This window comes from Heliangelus exortis, chromosome 2 (genome assembly GCF_036169615.1).
Source record: "Heliangelus exortis chromosome 2, bHelExo1.hap1, whole genome shotgun sequence".
Lineage (NCBI taxonomy): Eukaryota > Metazoa > Chordata > Aves > Apodiformes > Trochilidae > Heliangelus > Heliangelus exortis.
Window position 1 is genome coordinate 50,274,336 of NC_092423.1, and position 27,115 is coordinate 50,301,450.

A 27,115-nucleotide genomic window follows, 5' to 3' on the forward strand; every position below is an offset into this window, starting at 1 on the left:
AAAAACCCTGTACAGGACAACTGAAGAAAAAAAAAAAGGAAATAAATCAAGAAGTAAAATTCTTCACCTAAACACAAGGTGTCACTCTTTCTACAACTGTTGGCAACTTGGAAAAAACCCGCAAAGGACAAGAAAATGACACAAGAAGTCAATTCTTACTACTTGCTGAATGAATTTCTAGTTTTCTTATTCTTGCATTATAGAAGAGATCTCGAAAATATACACACAAAAAAATAAAGGTCTGGTGAATTACCAAAGACCTGAGCTAAAGGTAAGTAACATACAAACAATAATTACACAAGGGGGTGGGGAAAAAGAGACATGCAATAGAAAAATAATTCATTTCAGCAGGGGTAGGAGGAGAGAATCCAGACCTTGACTTGTAATTAGTTATGAAGAATCCTTAGAGCCTTTAAAGCTAAATATGCCAGCAAGCAAAACAGAAGAGCATCTGACTTCCAAAGGAGAGACAAATACTGGCATCAGTATCTACACAAGGAGCAGAGAAACTGCCAGCCATTTAGTACAGACATAAATCCTGAGAATTCTCTGCTGTCCTTTTCAAATCACAGATTACAAGAAATTTTTAAAAAGCTTCATATAAGTATCTGCAACACAGAAGATAATTGTACCATAAAATTTGTTGCTGTCCAGATTCAAACTGCCTGACAGAAAACTACTGTTCACGTAATTGTTTCTACATCCTTACAGAATGAGTAACCTTAGCAATAAACAAAGCATGATTCCTAAGTTTTAAAACGTAGATAATATCAAGAAGCATCAACATAAACATCCTGAATCAGGTATTTTATTTCACTGCATGGCCAATACAGAGGGGTTCAGATTCAATCACTGCAGGACCATCTTTCTATTGAACACAGAGGAAAACCTGGGTCCCTTAGACTTCAGTGAATACCTTCAAGCATCATTCCTGACAGACAAAAACCCTAAAACAATAACTTCCAAGCACTTTGCATTCAAACCAAAATAATAAATTAGAAGTCATATCTAAAGTAAAGAAAGGTAGGGCAGATCAAGCTGTTTGAAAAACATGTATACTCCCCTTTTTAAGGTCCAGAATAGATCTAAGACATCTGGCTCCTGTGTTCTTTCAATAGCATGAAATTTGCTGAAGAACCTTGTTCTTTTAGCTCACAATATGCTAGCAGAACCTCAACTTCTATCAGACACTCCCAGCAACATGGATTTCTGCAGGTTTTGATTGTTCCAAACCCAAAAAACTGAAGAGGCATTAGTGATACTGACAATCATCTTTCTTTGTATTAGTCATCTGCTGTTAAAAATTTGTGTTCTAATATACAAGTTTCTGTATGCATGTGTGTATAGAGCAAGAAAGGATCACAAAACTCAGATAAAGCAGAATTAAGATTGCTTAAGTGGCCCTAAATAATCTATTTTACATATATACTTTGTGATAAATCTGATTTGCATTATGACATTCTATTCCTTCCCCTCCCCAAGAAGATCCATGTAGGAAGCACCCTAATTTCTAAGGAAGAATCACATTTGTGCAGTTTAATAAATCAGTAGTCATATAAATACCACCTCATATTGCAGAGGCTGAAAGAGTGGAAGTAACAAAGAAGCATGAAAAATTAAAAGGAAAATCCAACAGGAAGGACAGTATGCAATACCCAGGAGATCCTCCTTCTACCACCCCTTTGACTGCAGAGTTCCCAGTGATTTAACTTCAAAGAACAAAGTAAAATTTTTCCACAAGTAATCACTGCAGGTGAGATTCATGTCAGCTTACATATCAAAAATCAAGATCTTTGAGACAGTCTTCCTAAGCACTCTGCATAGTTAGAAAAAACAGACACCTGCATGGGATGATTCATGTACTCTACTTCTTTCCATCACCTGTGAGGAGAGCTAGTTCAGAATTCTAAGTCTAACTTGCAGGTGACTGAACAAATGCAGGTGAAACTTGCTCTATTTCTTATGTTCTAGGCATCGTGCTTGATTTCCTCGGCTCAATTTACAGACTTGCATCAACTGCAGTTATGAATCCTTTGCATAGAAAAAACAGTATTTCAAAACCCAAATATTATAAGAACATTGAGTAACTTAAAAAAAAAAAGACTAAACGCCACAATTCTTGAAAATCTTGAAACGGAGCAGAGCACATGTAACAGAAATGGTAATAACAGGGCAGAGAGAATCTCAGTTCTATCACTTTTGAGTTTTTGAAAAATTGGAGCCTCATTAAAGTTGTTCTCTCAGCTTGTGTGTGGAAACTCTACAGCATAATGTTCTTGCTTAAGGCAACTTCAAAAAATTTTTTTTCAAATAATTTTCAACTTTAAACCTAAAACCACCCATGACAGGAAGATGGAATGGGACTACCAAAGAGACTGCCTCACAGCTCTTTCTCACTTTTCACAGAATGAAGAAAGAGGAGCTCATTTTTTATTTAAATACAATGCATTTTTATGTAAATCCACACATGTGCATGTAAAAACATGCACTTCAATTTTCCCCTTTGTCATTAATACATATATGCATTACAAAAAATGCCTGAAAATATGAGAAATAAATCTTCTAATAAAGCTCAGTAGTCAATGGGAACAAAGAAGTGAAATACATGCAAGTTTTCAGAGCTGACTGCCAGAGCACATTTTATGTGTTTTTGTGAACAAAAAATGGGCCCTCAACAAAAATTCAAAGCTGAACTCCTCAGAGACTTCAGAATAAAGTACATAAAGCATGAACTAGAATCTCTACTCAATTCTTACTCTTTCAGTTGTCAGAGATCTTCATTAAAGCTGAAATTATTGACTATGGCTGTCAATGGGGTATTGATGGCAATGCTTTCTGCCAATTCAGACTGCCTTATTGTGTAAGTAGATAACTCTTGATGGATTTCAGAAACAAAAATGAATACTGATATATAGCTTTGTGATACAGTGGAGAATAAATAATGGTGCTCTCCACTACACAAAGCTTTTAAAATCTTGTGGATTACTAAGTAAAAACTAAAACAAAACCCTAAACCGAAGTAAAATTGAATTTCTGGGACTGTTTTTTTTTTTCTGTAATTTTGCTTTGTTTTTTACTAACCTTTTATATGCAAACGACCTACTGATACAGTTCTATCCTATCTGTGGAATGAAAACAAAGTCCAGGCAACATGTCTTTAAAGTTTAGTGCCTTTAAAGGGACTTCCTAGCCAGAATAGATATATTAGACATTCTTAGACTCCTCATAAGAAAAGGTGAGCGCAGGCAAAAGGAAATCTATTTGAGCTCCAACATTTATGAACTAACAAGACAGTTTTCCTTTTTTTAAAAAAAATGCATTGATATTGTCTTTACTAAATTACAAGTACACAATCAGAAGAGAGGTTAAATAAGGACACTGGTTGAAAAAGAATTTCCAAAATGTGTGCAAGTCCACCTAAAGTGGCACATGCAAACATTAGACAGGTAGTTGGCATCAATTTCTGGTGAACTTAATATTGGGGTAAGGTTGTTTTCCTCATCTGTGAAAAGTGGTAAGTGTTAGCAATCACAGGAAAAGTAAGAACCTCAGAGAGCATTAAAACTGGTAATTTACAATGTGCTGGCAAACCAAAACTCCCCATCCTCCCCACTCCATCTATTGTCACATGTTTCCATGCAAGTTACCCATTCTTACTCAGCACGGTGTAAAGCACTCAATACAAGCTTTACTCTTTAATATGGGTATTTTAAAAGATCTCTCTTCAGACCAGAAATTTTTAAAAAACTGGACCAAAAAAAGTTTTTCCATTGCTTCAATGAGGAGAGAACTTAATCTCAAAAAAATCTGAAATCAGAATGACAGTATTACAGTAGGGACAAGGGTGCTTTCAATAAGTTGCAGAATCTAGTTTGAAGAGACCAAACCCATTGTATTTTCCAAACAATTGCTTTGGTGATCTCTACTGCTGCTTGTACTCCATAAACAAGCTTCAAATGAAGAAACATTACATTCATATTTAGAAACTTCCCTTCGTGAATCATTTCAACACATTTAATTTTGAGAATACCAATTCTTCCTCATATAAATAAGAACAGCAGAAGGATGTTAAGTATTGTGTGTAACACTAAACAGCAGATAACTCAAAGTAAGTAGTTTTAGTTATATTCTTGATATATTACTTTTAACATAGCCAGAACCAGATAAAACTATCATAACACTGACTTAACCTGAATCACCATAACTGCAGCATGCAGTCAAATGAAAGCTAGGAATAGTAAGTCTTCCAGCACTGAAAACAATTTATTATTTAAATGACTTAACAAGACTTAAATTACAAACTTTCTCCATTTTTGTATGACAGAACCAACAGATCATGATCTAGAAGGTGAAGAACCCCTCCATGTAAAAATAATGCCTATGCAGTAATTTATTGACTTCTAGCAACAGATTTTTAAATATAATGCATATAACTATATAATCATGTGTATGTTCAATAACTATGTATAATATGCATAGATATAAAAATATGTATGTGTAGACTAAATATGTATGGTATTTATATAAATATATATTTTTTAATCCACTACATAAACACAGCAACGGAAATCTATGGATTACAAAGGGACAGGTCACATTTTCTATCTTTCCACTTCCTGAAGCTGGGACTTCCTCACTTTCCCATATCACTAAATCTATAGAGCAGCCACTTACACAAGTTCTATTGTGTTGCTACAGATGTGAAAAAAAATCCATTCAAGTTTGCTTTGAAAACTGTAACCAGGTTACTGAAATTTGAACTCTTAGTCTCTCAAAAGGTAGAATAACCTGAAACACTGAAATGTTCATGTTTGTTTTCCAAGTCATGCTAGTGTGTACTTTAGGCAGCCTTTCCAGCTACTTAACCCTTTATTTTTATAGTCATATAGTTCAAGTCAGATATAAATCCTGGGCTTTGAAACTTTACCACTTAGATGTCTCCTCAAAGAAAGATAATAACAACAAAAACCCTCTCCTAGAAAATAATCATAACACTATTGCAAGCTTTCCATACTAAGGGACTTGCTAGGGAACTCAGTGCCCCCAAGACAAGACTTTCTGGTCTTAGAGAAATCGAATTAGAGTTCATCCAGTGTACCTAAAGAAGATACAAGGTAACAGAACAGGCAGCTTTATCAATGAAACAAGAGAGGGCAACCCTCAGCTCTCCTCCTAAGTTACCCCTGCCCAAAACTCAGCTCTAACAGCCGGGGGTCAGCAGCTCCAGCAGCCACTTTTCCACGCTCAGTCAAGGGGACTGGTGGCATTTCCTCTCCTCAGGACAGCACCCAGAGTTGGGTCACACATGGGAGTCAGATCTGCAGCCTTTCCTCAGCAATGCTGCATGCCCTGGTTCCCAATGGAAAGGCTGGCAGGGAGTTGTCAAATGCCACAGGAAATCTTCCTTTTCCTGGGAAAATGCAGGACCAGTACCGTAGGCATGCTTTAAAGTACATTTACTTGTCAGTTTAGGAACAGCCACTGTGTGTAGTTCATACAGCATATACTGCTGAACTGATGGAGTCCAAGCAAGAAATCACCTTGCCTAAAAAGCCAAAAAAGCATTCAGGTTCTCCACCATGGGACATCTGATGGTCCCAGAAGAGCTCTTAGTGAATATGCTCCTTCCTGAAAAGTTTCAGTGTTAGATGTACTCCTGAGAGCAGACAAATCTAACCCACTACCAAATATGAAGCTATACAAACACAATAAAATCATGAAATACAGAACATGGTCTGCTTCTGGTAATCCCCAAGAAGCAGGCAGCCCTATGCCCTATCCCCCAGCACATCAGAGCAGGCAAGAAACCTGCTTTCACATCTTGTATCCTCAATTTTTTAGAAGCAACAGCACCACATACAAGCTATTGGATGGATTACCAAAATTAGACACATATCATAAAATAATGCAGTATTAGGACAGGGAACACAAAGCTGAGACTTGCAAGTTCCAACTTACTCCAGCCTGCATGACCTCTCTTTTGTGATTTTACAGCTTTGAACCTCCCTCTATGAATTACTTTGGCATCTTTATACAAGTGCTGAAAGCTGAAGTAACTATTTGAAAGCATTCTGTCATACATAGATAAAAGATTCAGAGGTACAGAAATATGTATTTTACTCATTTAGTAATTTTACTCATTTATTCATTCATTTATTCAACACAGAGTTCAAGATTCCTCTTACACAATGTTTAAATAACTACTCAGATATTATGAACACAGACCATAAACCAAAAGTTAACAATGACGACCATGGAAAGTGTCACATAACTGGGGACAGGTATTTAGGAACCTTTTCTCAATTCAGACATCAGGACAATTATAGAGAAAATATCCAGTGTGGAAACCTTCAAAACAATAATTCCTGTCCAGGGCTTCAAGGAGGCCACTGCAAGATTGAAGCCTAGTGCTCTTTAAAACTTAAAAAGCTAAACAAAGAACCAAAACAAACAAAAATCCACCACACTTAGGAATTTTTCTTGAACAATGCGCACAAAATACTAAATAAGTGGATTACATAGACATGCAAAGAGTGAAATCCATAATTAATTCTACACACAAAATCAGAATCCATGTATTAAAGAAGTGGGATATAAGCAATTACATATCCACTCCAGAATGCATTGTGTATTTAAAACAATTAGCAACCCATGCTAATTTGAGCAGCCTTCCTAATAAAAGCTAAAAGCTTTTTTCAAAGTTTCAACCTGTTGAACATACACAAATACATATAATATTATAGACAACAGGCTAATCTTTGATACTTGATTTATGCTTTGATTTAATAAGCGTCATCAAAAAAGACTTCATGCTCATAATGGTCCTTTAAAGTGCTTAAGTAATACTGTTACAAGCAGGGAACTATAACAAAAGAAATTGTACCAATGTTTACAGGTTATCATCAACAGAGCCAGGAACAAAGCCCTTTGGTTTGATTCTGGCCTAGATCCTTTTCAGGTTATTTTTTGTTCCTGTTGGTCATCTAACAAGATCTTGTTTAATCACTAGAGAAGATCACCTGTTGCACAATACCTGCCTTACAGTGTTCCCCCAAAATAAAGATGCAAGGACTTTACAGACAACAAAGCATCTACTTCACTTACATGTTTAAAAAAGCATCAAACATACATAACAGAAAACCAGCAACTCTTGGCTGGCAGAGATCAAGAGGAGAAAAAAGTTTTTTTCCAATAAAGTAGAGTCTTAGATGACAGCTAGCAGAAAATGGGGACTGAGACAGGCTACAAGTGTGTCCCTTAACAAAAGAAAAAAAAAAAAAAGATGCCTCCAGAAAGGCTGCCTGCAGAACTGAGGGAAGAGAGCAAATTTCAGTATACAGGCTACAAAAGAGACCACAAGAGACCTGTAACATAGGCGCTTCTCAAAGGAGTTGATAAACACAGCAGAATGAACTCACTCATTCCTTAGATACCTCCTAATTCTGCAAACAAAGTCAAGCCTAACTTGCCAACCGTTCTGCTGGGGGACATATGCTCCCAAGGCATACATAAAAACAGGCCATGTGCACGGATTGCTCAAGCCATGTTATGTGCAAGCCTTGCCTTCTGGAGCTGAAGTACTCGAAGCTCTCAAATGACAAGGAGGAGCACACACACAATTCAGGAAGGGAAAAACATCTTAAAAGGAATTCTTTCCTCTCAAAGATTATATTCTGGCTCTTCTCTAAGACTTATCAGCTGTTTCATTCCTGAAATGAAGTTTCCTTTGCATACCAGGAAGAAAATCTATGGTCAGGCAAGAGATGGCGGATTGGTCTTCAAACACAGCCCACACACAAAAAATACCCACATAGAGAGGCAACTCAGACATTACTTTGGAGAAAGTAAACATATTTATATTACATAGTGAAAGTACTTTGAAGTTCCTTAAGACAAACTTTGAGATTCCACTGAAATAGGCTTTCAGTATTTGCCATAATCTGCTCCCTTGTCTGTGACACCAAATTTAAAATGCCATTCCCCAATGTCATTCTTCACTGCTGCAGAGAGCAGCGGGTCAAGATCAGCTGCCACAATTTTACAGAACAAGGATCCAAAGCAAACAAAAGTGACCAGCTATGTGAGCATTTCATGACACACACAGCACTTCCCCCTCCTAACCACAATTTTTTTCTTTTCCACAATGCAGTTAGAAATGCCTATGTTTAATCAAGAGTAGTTTGGAAGGCAGTCACACCCTTCAGAGCATAGGAAACAATGGGATCCCACTCCACGAGGTCAGAGTCAATACACAGAAATGCTCAGGACACTGAGCGCAGAAAAGATGGGCCTTGCCCCAAGTGAAGTGACTGTGTCAGGCCACAATGTGTGGCCTGACTGGTGGTGACACAAGGCCAGAGTTCACTCCAATATAATAGCCTCAAAGCCTCATAGCATCAAAACAGAGCAGGGATTCTCGTGCCAGTCCAACCAGCACAGCAGTAAAGGGACCACCTGCTTCCGGCAGCAACCAGCCAGGGGGCTAACAGGGACTTTTGTACAACTCTCTCACCTGCAACTTTTTCCAGCTTGGCTGAAACTTTCCTCTCGTTTTCAAAAATATCAGTTCTCATTTTGCCTTCAAAATTCATGATTTTTAGAATAATTGCTATATTTTAAGGTTTCCTATACCCTCAGAGGCTATTATCTCTCTGCCTCTCCATGTAAATAAAGCTTTGAAACAGAGAGCTCAAATGGCGGTCACGGCACACAGGATCACTACCAGAGAACTACACTTGATTCTGTCTTTCACCTTCATCATAAAGCAAAGGTCTCTCCGTGGAGCTTAACACACACCTTGCATCTACAAGTCAAGCTCTGTTCAGGTTTCATTCTTGCTAAAGATCTATATTATTAGGCAGATAAGGACTTCCTACACCATCTAATGCTTTCAAATATTAAAACAATGTAAGGTTGTGCCGGGGGAGGTTTAGGTTGGACATGAGAAAGAATTTCTTTACTGAGAGGGTGATCAGGCATTGGAATGGGCTGCCGAGGGAAGTAGTGGATTCTTGGTCCCTGGAGATATTTAAAAAGAGACTGGATGTGGCACTCAGTGCCATGGTCTGGTAACTGCAGCGATAGTGGATCAAGGGTTGGACTTGATGATCTCTGAGGTCCCTTCCAACCCAGCCAATTCTATGATTCTATATTAAGTGCTGTATTTCTTACTTTTAATGAGAGGAAGCATTCCATGATTGTGAAGAAAAAAACACAAAACCCAAACAACAACACCCCACTGTAGTGAAATGAGGCAACCAGGTGCCACTACCTGGCAATTAGTGGCACCTGGTTGCCTCATTTCACTACACCCCACATCCTTTCCCTTTAGTTGCTCTCAAATTACTCACCACTAACTCCTAAAGCTCCTGAAAACTACTGAGGAATTTGGACTAGATGACCTTTAGAGGTCCCTTCCAACCCAAGTTATTCTATGATTCAATGATAATGAGCTGCTCCAGAAGAAGGGCAGAAACTACACTGAAATCCATGTCTTACCATCCTATACTGAATTAGGAGGTCAACAGAACATAACAAGACAGAATGTTGGACCAGTACCCTGCTGCAGTAAATAATGAGACAAGTAGCTACAGATACTCCAAAACGTATCACACCATTTGTGTGGCAGGCTTCCTTACTACCACCTTTCACACCAGGGCTTTTTTTCATGACTTGATTCCTGTGGAGCCTTATAAATGTGTAGAAACTCCTACCACACCCAAACCATTTGTTACACATTAATAGACAAGAGGATGACCAACAACACACGACAAAGGGCTATGCTTGCTGTTCCTTTTTCCTCAGGCCACTCCTCTTATCAGCAGCAAACTGGTATCTAAAAAGCAAGGGGTTTTTTGGAATACTAACAAAATGTTTGCCATTTCATTTCAGATGAATGAAAACCATGATCAAATGTCCACCAGCTCTGCCTGTTTTGGGACATTTGCTATATAATTACACACTGAGAAGGGTTCTCATAACAAGTCAGATAGTTTGTACAAAGCAACCCAAACAAGATGCTTGTTGCATGCCAACTGTCCTTTCCTTCTTCAATGGGCCTGTTGAGAGCCTGTCAAATACTGGGCGGACCTAGTTCAAGCCAAGATCCTCCCATACTTCGAGGACTCTGCTGTAACTACCTCTTCTCCTTGGCAAAGAGACACAGCAACCAGAATTTTTGAACATCTCGCTGGTAACACAGTACAAATCACTTACTAAGAGGTCCAAAGAAGCAGGCTGGCAACCTGCTGGTGTAAACAAACAGAAGTCTACAGCTTCTCTGAAAGCTTACTCCATGCTTGTTAGAACAAACTCCTTCCTGTGTTTTCAGGATTTTTAGTTGCAAAATGCAATGTGCTGCTTTCACACAGCACAATGCCTTCATGACAGTGAGCAGCAGCCCCAAGTTTTTAACAACTGCCCAGGAAACTGCATCCTCAGACTGAACAGCATACTTACAGTAGACCTTGACTTTGATTCTTACACAATCCTCCTTCACACAGCAGAAAGACTCATGGTCAAAGAGTGGGCCCCTGGAAGGAGCACGTGGAGCAATCATCACTCCTGTGCTATCAGTTTTAAAAAGTCCAATTCCCAGACACTCCTCTTTTGTAAACAAATACATACGGATTGTTTTTCAAGTCTATGCAAAAGAAGATGTTCCTATAGATTTCCAAACTGCACATAAAAGTATGCTCTCTAGCTTAAACATATTGTATACTGTAAGTTAATCAACAGGAAGAGCTGTGTACTTCAGACATCAGGATAAGACCAGAACAACACTCATCTAATGCTGTGCAAGAATCCATTTATGTCTGTTACCAACATCAATCCCAGACATGGAGTATACAACATCAGAGCTTCAAGTTACACACCTCTGTACTCATCAGCTTTACACCAGCTACAGAGGGAAAGTCAGCTAATGAAAGCATCTAGCATCAATTCTTTAAAACATCGAATTCCACATGCATTCACTAATAAGACTTTTTGAGAAAACAAGAGTTGGAAACAGAACCCAAAAGGAGCTTTTTGTCAAACCAGGTAAATTTATCCTGCTCTTGCATGACATTCCAGACTTCCTTTGTAACACTGATTCCTAAAGTTTGCTTATCATAATTAGATTTTACTGTTTAAATGATGCCAGTACCACCTACATGGGCCAAAATTAAGTCTTGAGAAATACATAGTTCATACCAGCAGTTCCGCTTCTGACACAAATTTGTTGCTGCTTCCTCTTGTTCATACTGCTCCTTACCCAAGTACTAGCTCTTCTAATAACTTTCCAGCATCTCTACCTTAAAAAAATATATATATTTGTTTTTTACTGCTGTGGAATTAGTTAAGTTCCAGGCAGATTTTAACTACTCTGTTTCTTTCACAGAAAAAGTAAATCAATAATTTACTCTTATAAATGATGCAGGTCAATCAGGCATGATCTATCTTTAGTGAATGCAGATAGGACTCAGTCTACTTAGTTTCATGTTAATTAATTTTTTCCCTCACATATCCTCTAGAGACTCACATACTACTGATGTCAAGCTCATTAGACTCAGCTGTGCAGCTCCCTGCCTGCAGCTCTTTGAGTAAATTATTTTTATAGTTCAGTAGCAAATTTGCTAAGTCAGAGGTAGAATATATAATTTTAAACTAGATTTCTCCTCAGATTTCCCTTAGGAAGGTTGGCTGTTTGTGGTTCTACTAACTGTCATTATATTCCTGCAGTTCTCCCTGTGACATAGTTGCCCCATTCCCCTTCCCCAACAATTTTCCTCTCCAACTTCCCCAGTTCATTTTTGAGATACTTAAAGATGACATTGGGTCAGAGATATTCTGACCCTATTTTTGACACCACCTGAAAACATGCTTTTACAGGTGTTTCACTCGCAGCAAGATAAAATTCACAGCTACTAATTTGCAGTTTGAGGTGATTTGGTTTTGTTGCGGGTTTGTTTGCTTGCTTTGGGGTTCCTTTTTGTTTTTTTTGCTTTGCATCAACTGAATAACATTACAAGAACATATATACAGGCCCCAAGAAGGAGAAAAGCAACAAAAAACACCTCTGCTTTTGTCTCCAACCTACATCTTTCCCAAGAGGAAGATGAAAAGGTAAGGGCAAAAATGCAGTCTTCTCCAACTGACACCAACATGCTTACCTCTTCACTGTCTCTAGCAAGAAAATGACTGATAAATATTGCAACCTTGCAACCCAGAATATCTCATTACTTCACAGGAACTGATCCTGCAAACTCGACAGAAGAAAAGCCCCCAGACACCCTGAGGAGAAAGAATACATCACAAAGCCATGCAGACCTTTCAGAAAAAGAGGTGGAGGATAACATACAAGGAGTTAGTGCTCTTCTGCTTCAGCCTCTGTTAGTACGAGGGATTTACACTTCCTATGCTGTGCTGGTTTTCCTTCTTGAAGCATTAACAAATACTAATTTAACTCTCTGGCACTTTGTATGAAATGCATTCATGTCAGACCTATTCTTGCATAACACCATCCCATTCAATGGAAACTTTTGCAAAGAGTAAGAACACCTTCGTGGGAGAAGACCCGCTGCAAGTCCAACATTGTATGTACCTGCAAAGCAATGAAGTGTGCATCCCAGCCGGGCAACACCACCTCCTGTTTCAAGGGTTAAATAAATAAATAAGTAAAACCGAACCATAAGATACCTACGAAACACATAACAGAGCATTTTTCTACCTTACAGATCACACGAGGCCGTCAAACATTTATGAAAAAAAGGGAAGAGACACGCAAAGAAAAATTAACTCTGGGGTGGATTTATAACCTGGGGGCATTAGGCTGTTTGTGTATAAGCGAGAGCTCAACGCTGGGAGCCATCAGGAACACAAAGACTGATTTAAAAAAAAAAAAAAATCTATTTCTCTTAATTCTTTGTCCGAATGCCTAAATCACACACGACTCTCAATAGGTACGGGTGCCGCGACCTGAGCCGCCTCCCCGCATTTATTATCGGGGAGTGGTGAGGCCCGGTGGCGGGGGGCTCGCCGTGCCGTCCCCCGCCCCGCCTGACACCGCCGCGGCAGGGCCGGGAGCCGCGGTCACGTACGCAGCTCCATAAACATGAACCGCCCGGGCACGGCCCCGCCAGGCAGCCCCCACCCCGCCACAGCTGCTTGGGGGAACCCCCGGCCCAGCCCGCGGAGCAATGGGGAGGCCGCGGCCAGCTGGGGCCCTAAGGCGCTCAGCCGGTTTCAAACTGCTCCTTTAACCCGCCCCCTGGACCCAAAGCACAGCCGCCCCCTCCGGCCCCTTCAGGCGCAACCTCTCCCGCAGAGGGGCTCAAGCTTTCCCCGCGGGGCCGCAGTGGAGGCTCCCCGCCCCACGCCGAGGGCAGCAGCCGGGCAGGCGCCTCTCACCGCGGGGGAGGGGACCCGGGGGAGAGCAGGGAGGAAGCGCAGGAGCAGAGGGAAGAGGCAGTAGAGGAGCGGCACCCGCGCCTCCTCACCTGGCAGCCCTTCTTGTGGTGGAAGCCCACCACCACGATGTGCAGCACCGGGCCCCGAGTTGGGGCGGCCGGTGAAGCGCCCCGCTTCTCCATAGAGCCCCTGCGATGGCCGCTCCGGAGGATGCCGCCGTGCTCGGCTTCTCGCTCCGCCTCCAGCCGCCCAAGGGTCCCACAGGGACACAGCCCCGGCCGCCTGCGCTTCCGCAGCGCCCGGCCAGGGGAGGGCGGGGCGCCGCTGGCATCACCCTTCCTCTTACCGCTCCTCCCTCCCTCTCCACGGCAGCCGGGGGAGGGTTTCGCTTCATCCCGTCCCCGCAGGAGGTGCCCGCGCTGTGGGCAGGGCAGTTCTGGAGGAGGGGCGGTGTCAGACTCCTCCCGCTCCGCAGGGAGCTCCCCCGGGAAGGTTGGATTCATTGGAGGGGTTGCCAGGGCCAAGCGGCTTCGTTTTAACCTCCGGCCAGGAAAACGCATCGCGGCTTGGAAGTGAAGTCGGGTCGGGCTGGGGCAGACCCCCTGGGTCTCGGCTGAGGCCTTCCCGCCCTCGTCCTCAGCCCATTGCAGGCACGGCTGCTGCCAGCAGGGGCGGTAACGCTGCCTCCTCCTCCTCCTTCTTGTCGTCGTCGTCGTCTTCTCTGAGAAAATCTCCTGTCAAAGCCCACGTGAAGCGCAAGAGGGACAGGGTGTCCTCCCACCAGTGTGAAGTCGGGCAGGTGAATGAGTGGCAGCCCAAAATGAAGGGTAGGAATCCTTCAGTCCAGGTATGTCAGGTGGGTTGCTGAAGGTTAAAAATGAGAAAAATCAAGTTAAGGCTTCTTTTGTTAGCACCGATCTGCTGCTAAACATACAATACGGTACACTAGAAAGGCAGTTTAAAGGCTTGACAAAAGAGCACAGGCAAATCTAGTGTTAGAGAAAAAAAATCTAAAATTCTTTATCTTCCTGCACCTGTAGCATGCTCCCACTTAACCTTTGCTATGATTGAGTTCTGGTTATTTAAATCGGCAGCATTTGCTAGAGATTACACTCTTAACTATTAAGAATCTCTGTGGAAATTGGAAGAAGAGATTCTTTTGAAAGACCTTTAAAAAAGAGTAGTGCTCTGAGAAAATCTGATCACTAACACAATACCCAGAGGCTCAAATTATAACAATAAAGCATATAATTACATATTGTTCCTCAGCTCCAACAGAAGTGCCATTATAGGAAAAGTATACTGTAGGGAACACAGGATAAGCTACCAGAAACACCCCAGCTCTGGCAAGTGAATGATTTCTTGTTAGATTTAGTCTGTAACATACTGTTTAATAGAATTTCAAAAAGAAAAAAAAAAGATTAAATATTTGCCATTATCTCCTGCCATAATCAGATGTCCCCCAAAAGATGCATGAGAATGTTTATAGCTCTTAGTCAGTTGATTGAGGGAAGGGCACTCTGGCATCACCCTGGGTGCTCTGAATTTTGCATTGTAGAGGTATTCCAGTGATACTGATGGGTAACTGAGGCTAATTTATTCTCTGTATGTATTATTAGAAGTTTTTTTCTTTTTGAAATTTTCTTTCCTCCTAAGGCAATAAAAATGTTGGACAGACAACATCAGTCTGTTCTAGGGAGACTAACTGGCTGACATATATGTTTCCTTTCACAGCTCACACTGTGCATATTTATGAGAAAGAAAGGAAGGTGAGAGCTGCTATGAAACAGAAGCTCTTGGAAAAGTCTCACTCAGAATTTTCCTAATGGAATTTGCGTTTGCAATGCATACCCAGCAAATAGCAGTGGAAACTCAGCCCTACAATTCTTCTGTTACTCAGAGGTAAGGTTTTACTCCACAACCACCAGGTATTCTATCATTACCATAGTAATGACAACTTGTTAGCCATTCTGCATTTCATTACAAAGACAAGGATTTCTCTACTTGGTTTATGTGCAGTGAGACTTCCTGAAATAGATAATCCTTGCCCAGGCAGTATGATAGTTTATGTCTGGAAGTAACATCAGAGATGAGCAGATTGTGAAGTCTCTGGTTGCGCTGATAACTGGGCATCTAACATCTGTTTATTATTTTGACAATGGGAATATACTGGTAGCAATGACAATGCCTAAATGTCCTCAACTGACACAGCACACTTGAGCATTTCTAAGAAGCATTGAATCTTACCCTAAATTAGATGTCTAAAGTATGTTAGCTGCGTATCATGGATCTATAAATGCTGCTAGGATAAATCACACATATGCTCTGAAAAGCTTGGGAACATCAAAGGAAGTTTCTCTCTCTGTTCTGGGCCAAGCTGCACTCCATTTCTTACAGATTCATGCGTGCAAGGTTTAGGGATCTGCTGTATTTCCCAAATACTCACAGAAGAATTCTGTGAAGAACAGTTGTAATTTAATTGCTGGAACACTGAACTTAAGAGGGGGATGTCAAGTATCAAGAAAGAAAAATATATACACTGCTGTCTGGGAAGCAGAACTGAGTGGGGACTGTAACAAATCATACTCACCTGTTGCCATTAACTTCCAGAAAGAACTTTGTCTTCAGACCAGTTTAGCCATTCATTCATCTCAGATATCTGTCCTGGACCTTAAAATAAGGCATGCAGTACCTTTGGTCTTTCCTTACCCCCCTGGCAATTGCCCTTTCAGGCAGTATAGTCTGAGTGCTCAGATGATGGAGAAACAGCCAGTTTGCTGCTCTGGAAGAGGTATTGGGGCGTATTTTGCAATTGCTTACTTGGCTTTAGTATGAGAGCAACACAGACACGAGCTGGCAAAGAGCCTCATGACTCAACTCTAAATTTAGATCCCTTTCACAAGGAAAGGGCCAACTAGCTGCCAACAACTCACCACTGCCCACTGAACTATGCCAACTGATCACTGGACACCTCTGCACCACTGACTCACTACTGGGGCAACTGCAGGTGATGCTCATTCAGCGCCTTCAACTCATGAACAGACCCTCAGGAAACATCCAGCTCTGCTCATGGGGCTCTGATTTCTGCAGGAAAACTGTGTACATGTGGGGGAGTTCAAGTGTGAGTCACACTTGTTTTGTAACACAAAACATTAACAATGAAATAAAGGCCACTTAATCAAATGTGAGCTATTTTCTAAAACTAATGTTAAACATGCAATTAGAAAAACATCAAAACACCATTTTTAAAAGTGATGTTTAGGGCTACAGCCTGAAATGAACTGTTTGTTATACAGAATCACAGAATTGTCACAGTTGGAAAAGACCTCCAAGTTATCACCACGTCCAATTGTCAACATCCCACCCCCCAGTCAAATAACTAATAGGAATATATCAATATCTGTATCACCCTGCCCTTTATAGCATGTCCTGAACTGCCTCATATCTACACAGTTTTTAAATATTTCAGGGTTGGTGACTCCACCTCCTCCCTGGTCAGACTCTTCCCACATTAATCATACATTTCTTTGAGTTGCCTTTATCTTAATACTCAGTGGGTAGTTCATGGAGTATTTCATCAAGAACTGTGGGAAGGGCTCACGGAGAACTTAATGTAGGACTGTCTCATGTTGGAGGGATCCCATGCTAGAGCAGGGGAAGAGTGTGAGGAGTCCTCCCCTGGGAGAGGAAAAAGCAGTAGAGACAACATGTAATGAATGTATGATGAAGGGCTGTGTTTGCTGTGCCTTTCTTCTTAGACTCTTTCTCTTATCAGTAGCAAACAGGTATCAAAAAAGCTTTTTTGGGGGAATACTATTGAAATGAAACACTCTGTGATCATATTACATCAGATCCAGTAGAAAACATGCCAAGGATTGCAATTCTTCCAGATGATATCTCCCAAAATAGTAACTACAGGGCAAATGGAATTGTTTACACCAAGGGACATGGTGGGGCTAGGACCTGTTAGTCTAGACATGAAGATTCATATAAAACCCCCTGAGAATGCTGTATGGTTCTGTACCTCAGCTGCTCTTATTTTACATCCTTTGTTGCTACCAGATTCTCAAGTTCTGCTATTTCAGGTATCTTTGAATACCTGTGCCTTACCTAGAGGATGTAGCACTGGAATGGTGTAATAGCTATCAAAAAACTAAGACTGAATTGAACACAACATTGAATCTGGAAAAATGCAAGCTGCAGCACTTCAATCTGTGTGGGCAATTAACCCACACTGCATTATCAAACCTGAAGTAATATTAGCAGAAGGAGCTGGAGCAATGATGTACGTATGGCTGGGGGGAGGTGACATTTCTCTTTTCCTCCCTTACCACAGGTTGGCTCATTGTGCTTTGTAGTTCTGTACAACAAGCACATGCCCTGAATACATTCCTGAAAGATCAGCATGTAAGTAGTTGAATTTGGTTGGCCTCTACTGTAACTAAATCATCTGGATTTTGTGTTTTACTGATTAATAACTGCAGAGCTTTTGACAACGTTTTATTGGCATGCCAACCCCAGTAGCTGCTTTACAGAATTATACTATGCTAAATGCTTTTGATAATCATGTTCCTCATAGTTATTCTTTCCCCATAAGAGCTGTGTGCCAAGGAACCTTGCAAAATCAATTGGCAGTGGACTGTCTCCTTCTCCAACACCATAAATGCTGCTCCAATTTGGAAGGCGTGTGTTGCTCCAACACAACAGATGAATCAGCCAGCACAGAGGACAACATTCAACACCTCCAGGATTTAATGCATCAAATGAAACAATCTGCTCGTGGTGCCTGGCTGGCTGAGTGGTTTAATTCCCTGACACCACCCTGACAGGTGGATGTGCCACCTGGTTCAAAGCATTATTGTAGGGATAAGTTTATTCTTTTTTCTATACGTGTTTATATACATGCCCCCAAATTACCCTGCTCTACACCCCACAAATCCAAGTGGACACCTCTAGCTTTACGAGCCCCAGCAGAAGTGGTTCCTTGAGCAAGGGGGTGGAATGTGAGTTACTAATGGAAGATTGTTGAGGAAAATTATAAACATGCTCAAGTTACCTGCAGCTGGGGTGTAGAAAAATACATATGCTATACAAATTGTTTATCCTTGTGCACTTGACAAGTAGAACGTGTTCAGATAACATAGGCCTGTGATAGGCTCAGAGGGACCCTGTCAAACATGCTTGAGATTCTTGCCCTGCTATGGAGAAGGTATAAACTATGCACAGGCATCAACTATGTCTGTTGATTCACTGAAATTTTTGCCTGATTTCCAGGCAAAACCAGAACGGTCTGTGGTCCTCTCTGAGCTCCACAGTGTGTGCATTCCCACCTTAGAATAGAATCATAGAATCATAGAATCGGCTGGGTTGGAAAGGGCTTCTGAGATCATCAAGTCCAACCCTTGATCCACTACCGCCGTGGTTACCAGACCATGGCACTGAGTGCCACATCCAGTCTCTTTTTAAATATCTCCAGGGACGGAGATCCAGTACTTCCCGGGGCAGCCCATTCCAATGTCTGATCACCCTCTCAGTAAAGAAATTCTTTCTAATATCCAACCTAAACCTTCCCTGACACAACTTGAGACCGTGCCCTCTTGTCTTGCTGAGGGTTGCCTGGGAAAAGAGACCAACCCCCCCCTGGCTACACCCTCCTTTCAGGGAGTTGTAGAGAGTGATGAGGTCTCCTCTGAGCCTCCTCTTCTCCAGGCTGAACAGCCCCAGCTCCCTCAGCCTCACCTCACGGGACTTGTGCTGGATCCCTTCACCAGCCTGGTTGCCCTCCTTTGGACCTGCTCCAGCACCTCAATATCCTTCCTGAACTGAGGGGCCCAAAACTGGACACAGAACTCGAGGTGTGGCCTCACCAGCGCTGAGTACTTAGTGTCTCTCTGCCTGGTGCTGCTTTGGGCATCCCATGTGAGGTAACATAAATAAATTTACTCTTCACGTCTTATCCACGTTTTTGCAGTGGTTCCCGTGTTCTGCCTGTGCTGTTGCACCCAGGCATTGTCTTGCCCCAGCTGGCACTTCACAGAGCCCCAGCCCACTGGGGACACACCAGTTCACTGGGGATACACCAGCCACTCCAGCCCAGTGTTCCATCTCTTTCCCAGTCACAGTGCAGCGCTCCTGCACAGACCCCAGTGGGGCAGTGGCATCTCTGGATGTCAGAGGTTGTATTTCACTTCAGGAACAGAAGGACCAAGCGTTTGGAGTCACCAGGGAATTAACTTGAGTGCCTGTAGGTACCCAGCGAGCAGCCCTTTGATGCCAGCAGCTCTTCATCCTTCAGGAGGTGCCCGTGTTTCTGGAGGCACCACTGCCCTGCAGGGCAGAGGAGGGAGCATATTCCAAGCTTGATTCTTCTGTAGAAGAATCCCGCCACAAAACACACCGTGAGGGTCTAGAAGCTGAAATACCAGGTTTATTTCGTGCCGTGGCATTAAAAGCACGCAAAGTGTGATTAAACAGCGGGTGGGTTTGCAGCTTTAAGCCAATTGAGTACACGTGAAAAAGGGGCTTCCAAAAACCCCTTCTGCAACAGTCCTCTTGGGAACAACGAGCAGATCTGGGAGGAAAAAAGAAAAAGCACATAAACCAGCGATGTCACCCAGCGCATAAAACCCACACTTCACACCAGAACAAGATGACTTTGGTGAAGGGTGGAGCAGCATCTGTGGGCCGCCGGGCCAGCTGTATGGGTGACAGCCTAAGGTTCTGCTGCCCGGCCCGGGGCGGGGTAGTGGGGGGGGGGAAAAAAAAAATTAAAAAAAAAATTAAAAAAAAAAAAAAAAAAAAAAATAAAAATTGTAGGAGGGCGGGGCCGAGGCCGGGGCGGGGCGACTGCTCTGCCATCTGCTGGTCGGGGCTGCAGGCGGCACTTGTGATCTGTGGTGAGGGACAGCGATTGGTGAGGTCTGGATCCATCATGGCGGCCAACGCGACCACCAACCCCTCCCAGCTGCTGCCGCTCGGTAACGGCCGCGCCGGGGCCTCCGCGCTCTCCGGGACAGGGCCGGGGGGCGAGGGGAGGGAGGGATGGATGGGGGAACCCGTCCGGTGTCCGACCGAGCGGCGAGGGGCAGGGAGACGCCATTTGCTGGAGCCTCTGGGTGGTGCGAGCGCGGTGGCATGGCGGGAAGCTTGAACAGGGTGGGCCAGGTGCAAGGACGCTTTTAAAAATTATATGGATCTTGTATTTTTTTTTACCCTCCCAATGTCGGGGATTTTGTTCGAAGGATCCTGTAAAACCATCTATTGTACCTTTCGGTTTTGGTTTTTTTTTTTTTGTTTGTTTTTGTTTTTACTCACAGAGCTTGTGGACAAGTGCATAGGTTCACGCATTCATATCGTGATGAAGAGCGATAAAGAAATTGTTGGAACGCTTCTAGGATTTGATGACTTTGTCAGTATCCTTTGACTGGGGTGTTTAAACCCGTTCCCTTTATTCTTCGTCTGTATTTCTTTGCTACTTCTGAGAAGTTCGAGTTCACTGGGTAGAACCTTTTTTTTGTATGAACAGTTGTATTATTTTCATACTTTTATTATATATATAAAATCATAGTTCAGTATGAAGTGAAAATAGCATTAAATACTTCTGGGCCTTATTTTCCTTGAAACTGGATTTTCAGATATGGTGTTAGAAGACGTTACAGAATTGTAAGTGTTATTTCTGCCTCCTGTTGATAATTTGTTTTCCTGAGAGAAGAAATTGTGTAAGAACTATAAGTGAAGTTTTTTTACATTTTTTTGAGTGTTTGCTAGCTGAACGGTTTATTCCATTGAATAACAAGGGGGCGACCTATTCAGGACAGCTATCTCATACAGTAGCAGTTGCATGACTTATATATATACTGTTAATCAGACTCCTAAACTGTAGCCTTAATTTTGCATGGGTTGTGTGTTGAAATTTCCAGAAGTTTTTTACATTTCCTACTTTTACATTTCCTTAAGGTCTAGGCAGTTTAAGAAAGTTTGCAGACCTAACTATTTATTACTTTGCAATGATATGTTGCTATTTGGTCCTCTTTTGGGGTGGTATTCAGTAGGTAATAGGTGGTATTCAAGAAATTGCCAAGATTTAGAGGTTGAATCTATATCTTTTTGTACTGAGCAGAAAAGTGCAATGGATCTTAGTTGCCAGGTAGCTTTCTTTGCCCATGGTGAATTTATCAAGATCACTCTGCAGTATGGCTAATTCATTTGTTATTTCCAGAAAACATCATCTTCATGTAGGGATTTATGTCAATTCTGTGATCAAAACTGTAATGTTCCTGATTATGTGTTCTTACTTTTTTTTGTTGGTACTCCAGTGAGATTACACCCGAGGGCAGAAGAATCACAAAGCTAGACCAGATTTTGCTAAATGGGAATAACATAACAATGGTAAGTCATAATTGCTCAAAGGCTGCATGTGTTTATGTTCTGTACCTGTGAATTGCTCAGTAATTGAGTATAACTACTTTGAAGCTGAGCTTTCCAGGCTGTTCCATTGCATAAGCTACTTCCAAGTAGCTTCCTCAGCATATGTGTGTATGAATGATGCTGGAAAAGTGATCTTATAACCTTACTTGGTACATTTTATAGTTTAAAAAACAAAAAGAGCACCCAAACAAGCACAACAAAAACTCATACAAAAAAGCCCACATTATAAAAACAAACATGAAAAGAGCATAGCCCTGGTTTTATTTTGGTGAATGCTTTTCTGGTCTTCAGGTGTGCACAGGAATCACTGACATTGTTGCCTACTCTGTAGGCTCATACACTTGCTTCTAACTCATGTGTGTTTGCCTGGGTAAATATGTAGGGAGGGATACATCTGCATTTCATCCATTATCCTGTGTACAGATCTGTTTGCAGCAGTTTGAATGCTTACAAGCTTGTAAAATCATTTGGTAGTTATGATCCTATGTGATGCCTGGAAAGCTGTACCTTGATGTGCTCTGAAAAAAAAAATGTGGAGTAAGTCCTGTTGGACTACATCAGATCAGAAGCACCATGATTTTTAGTTTATCATGTGCTAATGTATGTAGATCAGTACTGAAATAGTAATTAAATACTGTGGTTATGCATCCCTAGGCTGAATTGTTCAACTTCCCAAATACCACAAAAGCAGATCCACAGTAGTTTTTTTGTCTGCATAAATGGCAACAGGACCTGGACTTCCTACATAAGGGTACAGCTAATTTTGTGGGAAGAGAAGAGGAGGGCTGATCTAAATTGGCTCTGTGCCAATGAGGAAGAATCTCTGTTTTGTGTCTGCCTTACCTACCTTGCACCTTCTTACTGCATATCTGAGCAAGTGCCATCTTGACCTAATTTCAGAGCCTTTTTCTGCTTTGCTTATTGTTCTGTGTCCTTAAAGGATAATGCATGTTTTGACTTACATGGGATAAAATTACTGCTGCAAGCTCTTGAAGCAGAAGCTGGTGATTCTTAGAGTGCAAGTTTTCTGCAAAACATAGACATGTTTCTGTATCTTGTGTCTTCCCATGTCAGGAAGACCATGATTTAGACTTTTTCTTACTTCAGGCCCAAAAGCAAGACAGCTCTTTGTCTCTGGAAGTGCTCAGTGAATTGCTAAGAATATACCAGTAAAAGGAATGGTTTTCCCCTTATTTTTTTCCCATATTAATATTTTTCTTTTTCTGTTGTTGAGTTCTTTCTTCAAAGGAAAATGCTGTGCTGTCTTACTTCCAGCTGCCTGTATAAGGGTTCAAGTTTTTAATTAGGTTTTGGGCTCTGCTTAGCAATAGAAGTGGAAAAAGGAAACCACCTCCCCAGTATAGAGGTGTAGAGAAGAAACAGCAACTGAAGAAATGCTTCATGGAAGGAAGTCTGTTCCGTGTGCTTTTAAAAACGAGCTGTAGTGTTTCTAGACAGAATCATCTCCTTGGAGTGAATAACGAAGACAAAACACAACATGTGTGCTAGTGTGTTATCCAGGATCCCCTTTGTGTTTTGTTAAACATGGTTTATGTTTTGGGACCATTTTCTGGCATGTACTTTTCTGAGAATAACTGACCACTTCTGTTGGTAGATATTATTGAATAATATTGATATATTATAATATTGATAATATTATATCTATATATATAGATATATTGATATATATCTATATCAATATAATATTGAATCTATAATATTCAATATATTATTTTTGATAATATAATATTGAATCTATAAACACTTCCATGTTCTACCAAGAAGTTTCCATCTGCTAAAATGTAAAGCAAGAGCTGTCAGAGAAGGCCTTGTAAAATTCAAATCTATAGCACTAACACAAAATTGTCTTGTTCTTTTATAGCTGGTTCCTGGAGGAGAAGGACCTGAAGTGTAAATTGAGACACTTTTCATCTTTGAAGACGTGTTTTTTATATGAATAATCTAAAGAGAGCTATTGGGGTATGGATCTGGGTAGATTTTTGTATGGGTTGGTTTTGATTTTGTTTTTTTTGTGTTTACACACTCTTGCAGTTGACATTTGAAACAAGGATTTCCTCTGCAGGAAAGGTGCATTGCTAGTGATAATGCTGATTTTTGTTATTTGAAATCATGACTTTCTTGTAAAGATGCACTGGTCTGAATAAAAGACTTTGTTTTTGTTAGCTGCTGTGTTCTGTTTTGGAAGTGCACAAATTATTGATAGTTTTGTAACTGGTTGATGGAATGGAAAAATAGTGGTTATATTTCAGTTGCTGACAGTTTTCTGCATGGGTTGCATTTGTTTAGGGCCCACGTCTGTATAATGTTAACACAAGTTGTGAGCTGGTGTTGCTGTTCTTTGGTGTAGAGGCAGGTACTAAGCTGGATTGTTCTTTGGGCACAGCTTCAGGCTGTGTTATCAGAAGCCATGTGTTTGAGTGCTGGAGAATGAGGTTCAGCTCTCTTGCTCTTTTGCTTGGTAAATGTACTTTTTTATAGTCAAGGTGCTGTAAGGGTACTTGGCAGGCAGGGACAGACAACCCAGACCTAGTTCGTGTTCGGGGGGGCGGGAGAAAAAGAAAAAAAAAAAAAGTCTGGTGCTTAAACGTCTCATTCATTTCAGCGGTGACTGCGCTTTCACCACTGAGTGGTGCTGTGCAAATACTTAATTAAGGCAGGAACTGCTCGTGCCTGCTTGTAGAGTTGGGAGAAGTCGTTTTAGAGTAAATGTTCGTTCATTCAGCTGCATCTGTTCTGTGATACAAAAGCCTGACAGATTTTGGGTGCAACTACTACTTTAGAAGTGTTTCTATTTTGTCGTGGTGGACAAAACCCAGCTGTTTCTTAGTCAGGTCTACTGCAGATTATGCTTCCATAATACACCACTCAGCTGATTTCTATCTGTAAATACCTTTGGAGGAGAGGAATCCCAGGTGCTTGCTGTAACTGTAAACAAGGAGGGTACAGTATGGGCTCACAGGGACAGGACATGCTTTGCCTTCCCATCACCAGAAGAAGAAAGAAGAGTTGAAGAAGGGTCTTAGGAGCAAGAAACTGCAAGGAAGTTGGAAGATTCTTTTGCCTTGCTGTCACGGTTTAACACTGGCCCGGCAATTAAACCGAGTAACAGATGCTCTCTATTAATCTCTCTCTCCTCCCTGATAAGAAAGGAGAGAGAATAAGGGAGAGAGGCTTATGGGTTGGAAACTAAACTACACAACTTTAATGAAACAGTAATGATAAATAGGAAAAATTGCTAAATATATACAAATATACAAGAAAACGGATACCACATTCCTTCCCCCTCCCCCCCAGTAGCTCTCACGTCACCACTGAGGCTGCAGGGCAGCCCTGGGAAAGTCCAGGCTGGACTCCTGGAGTCGGCAGCAGTTGGGAACTGGAGGCAGGAACACACAGATAAGGGCTGGCATGGATCAGGACCACAGGCAGATGAACGGACGGGATCCTTCCAGGATGCCAGGGTGAAGGAAGGGAAGCAGGAAAGGCAGGAAGGGCAGGCAGCCAGAAGCTGGAAGCAGGAAATCTGGCTTGGCCCTCATGATCCCTCAAATTTATACTGAGGGTGACGTATATGGGATGGAATACTCTGTTTGGTCAGTTCTGGCATCTATCTTGTCCGTTCCTCCCCAAAGGAGGGATGCAGGTGAGACCTCTTTATCCTCCTGGAGGGTAAAATGTTTTCCTCAGAGCTGAGCAGTGTCCTTGGCTCTGCACACCAGTCTCCAGCAGTAACTATAAACATTGAGTGTTACCAGTCCTAGAAGCACACACTGTCTGAGAAACTTGCTGTTAATTTCAGCAAGTGCAACTACTTACAAGAGACTTAGCTAAAAGCAAAAGTACAAGACAGAAAATCGCCTTTATCCTGGCCCAAACCAGGATACTTGCTTTATCAGACAGAAATGCTGATTTCTGCTAGCTGGCTCTTAGCCCAAAAAGTAAGAACTTTAGCTTGTTAAAGGAGAAGACGACTCCCTCCTCTTTCCCTTGAAGCATCCTAGTTTTGACTTGCTGGTTCCAAACATATGTTCTGCAAATGTAATTTTTAAATTGCAGGGTTACCATCTGTACAATTGACTCCTGGAGTAGTTTCTAATTTCTGTCCCAGTTTCCTTCTCCAGCTTTTTTTTAATACATCAAGTTGTTTGTTTGGGTTTTTTGTTTGTTTTTTTGTTTTGTTTGTTGTTTTTTTTTAAAAACAAGTAAAACCCCAACAAACCAACCAACAACTTAAATTTGATTGGAACATCATCTCTTGGTTTGGGCCCCAAACACTATTTCCTAGCCATAAGTTAAGTCTTTTCATCAGAACACTTAAAGGATATCTCGACAGTTTATTATTATGTTGTTTTTGTTTTTTTTTTCTAGTAAGATGCTATTAAACATTCCAGTTTGTGCACTTAATTTCTGCTTTACTCAGTATTTTAAAAATGGTCTTAAACTGAAGAGAGGTTTCATGCTTGGGAGAAAGAAAAAGATCAGGTCTTTACTCAAAAACAGCTTTTCAAGGGGAAAGGTAAACTATTCTGTTTCTGAGGAGCTATGAAAATCTTGTTTATCTGTGGTCCCTTTTTAATTTAAAGTAAAAACTAAAGTAAGAAATTGGAAGTAAATATTAGGGTCCTACTAAAATATTAGGGTCCTACTACTGCTTGGTGTTGTGAGATTGTGGGAAATAGAGAATTTGGTTTTAAAGTTAAACGTTTTTTCAAGAGACTTTTCCAGGTCTAAGACACACCAAGAGATTTTTTTCATATGATTGTGTGTTTGGTTTCATTGACTTCATCAGAATGCACTTACTTAAGCTAGCTAAGAATCTTGATAATAAGATTTTATACTCTGTAGTATTGTGATGACTGGTCATCTGAAATCAAAGTTGTCTTTGATCATCTTAACTGGAGGCTGAATCTTCTTTGATCTCTAAATTATACTGATAGTGACGTTTTAGAACCCATGTTCACAACTTCACTAATTTCTTGCAGCCCCTCAAGTTGATTGAGGACAATGAAGACTTATTCTTTTTTCGTGAGGTTGCTGTGATGGAAGTATTAACTTTTTCAGTTGTGAGACATGGTGTAACTGCTGTTAGACACTGCTTTTATTACTGAAAAACTTGTTTATTTAGTGAATTTGTACAGGTTATGCTAGTGATATGGCTGGAACAAACCAAGATCTTGTGTAGTTTGATGCAAAGACTGGATATGGTCATGGTTTGTAGCTGGGGTGAGAGAGATTGATTTAAGTTGCTTATTACCACAATTTAGTAACTTAAAAGTGA

General features: G+C 41.3%; 2 protein-coding genes across 6 annotated transcripts in view; one reads left to right on the forward strand and one right to left on the reverse strand.

The window, feature by feature from the left end:
- AVL9 (AVL9 cell migration associated) overlaps positions 1–13,949 on the reverse strand; it is a 41,390-nt gene extending 27,441 nt beyond the window's left edge. For all 3 annotated transcript variants that reach the window (XR_011724309.1, XM_071736088.1, XM_071736087.1), the window contains exon 1: positions 13,479–13,949. Coding sequence is in view for 2 of the 3 variants with exons in the window: in XM_071736088.1 (XP_071592189.1) it covers positions 13,479–13,949 (471 nt within the window). In the remaining variant the exon portion in view is untranslated. The remainder of the gene's footprint in view (positions 1–13,478) is intronic.
- Positions 13,950–14,053: 104 nt separating this feature from the next.
- Positions 14,054–27,115, forward strand: part of LSM5 (LSM5 homolog, U6 small nuclear RNA and mRNA degradation associated) — a 591,871-nt gene continuing 578,809 nt past the window's right edge. The window contains exons 1-6 of one of the 3 annotated variants that reach the window (XR_011724312.1): positions 14,054–14,245; positions 15,124–15,291; positions 20,706–20,801; positions 21,024–21,051; positions 21,705–21,777; positions 23,699–23,989. Coding sequence is in view for 1 of the 3 variants with exons in the window: in XM_071736097.1 (XP_071592198.1) it covers positions 20,321–20,366; positions 20,706–20,801; positions 21,024–21,051; positions 21,705–21,777; positions 23,699–23,731 (276 nt within the window). In the remaining 2 variants the exon portion in view is untranslated. Of the gene's footprint in view, positions 14,246–15,123; positions 15,292–20,212; positions 20,367–20,705; positions 20,802–21,023; positions 21,052–21,704; positions 21,778–23,698; positions 23,995–27,115 lie in introns of those variants that run through there. The other 2 variants (XR_011724311.1, XM_071736097.1) reach the window with 2 other exon arrangements.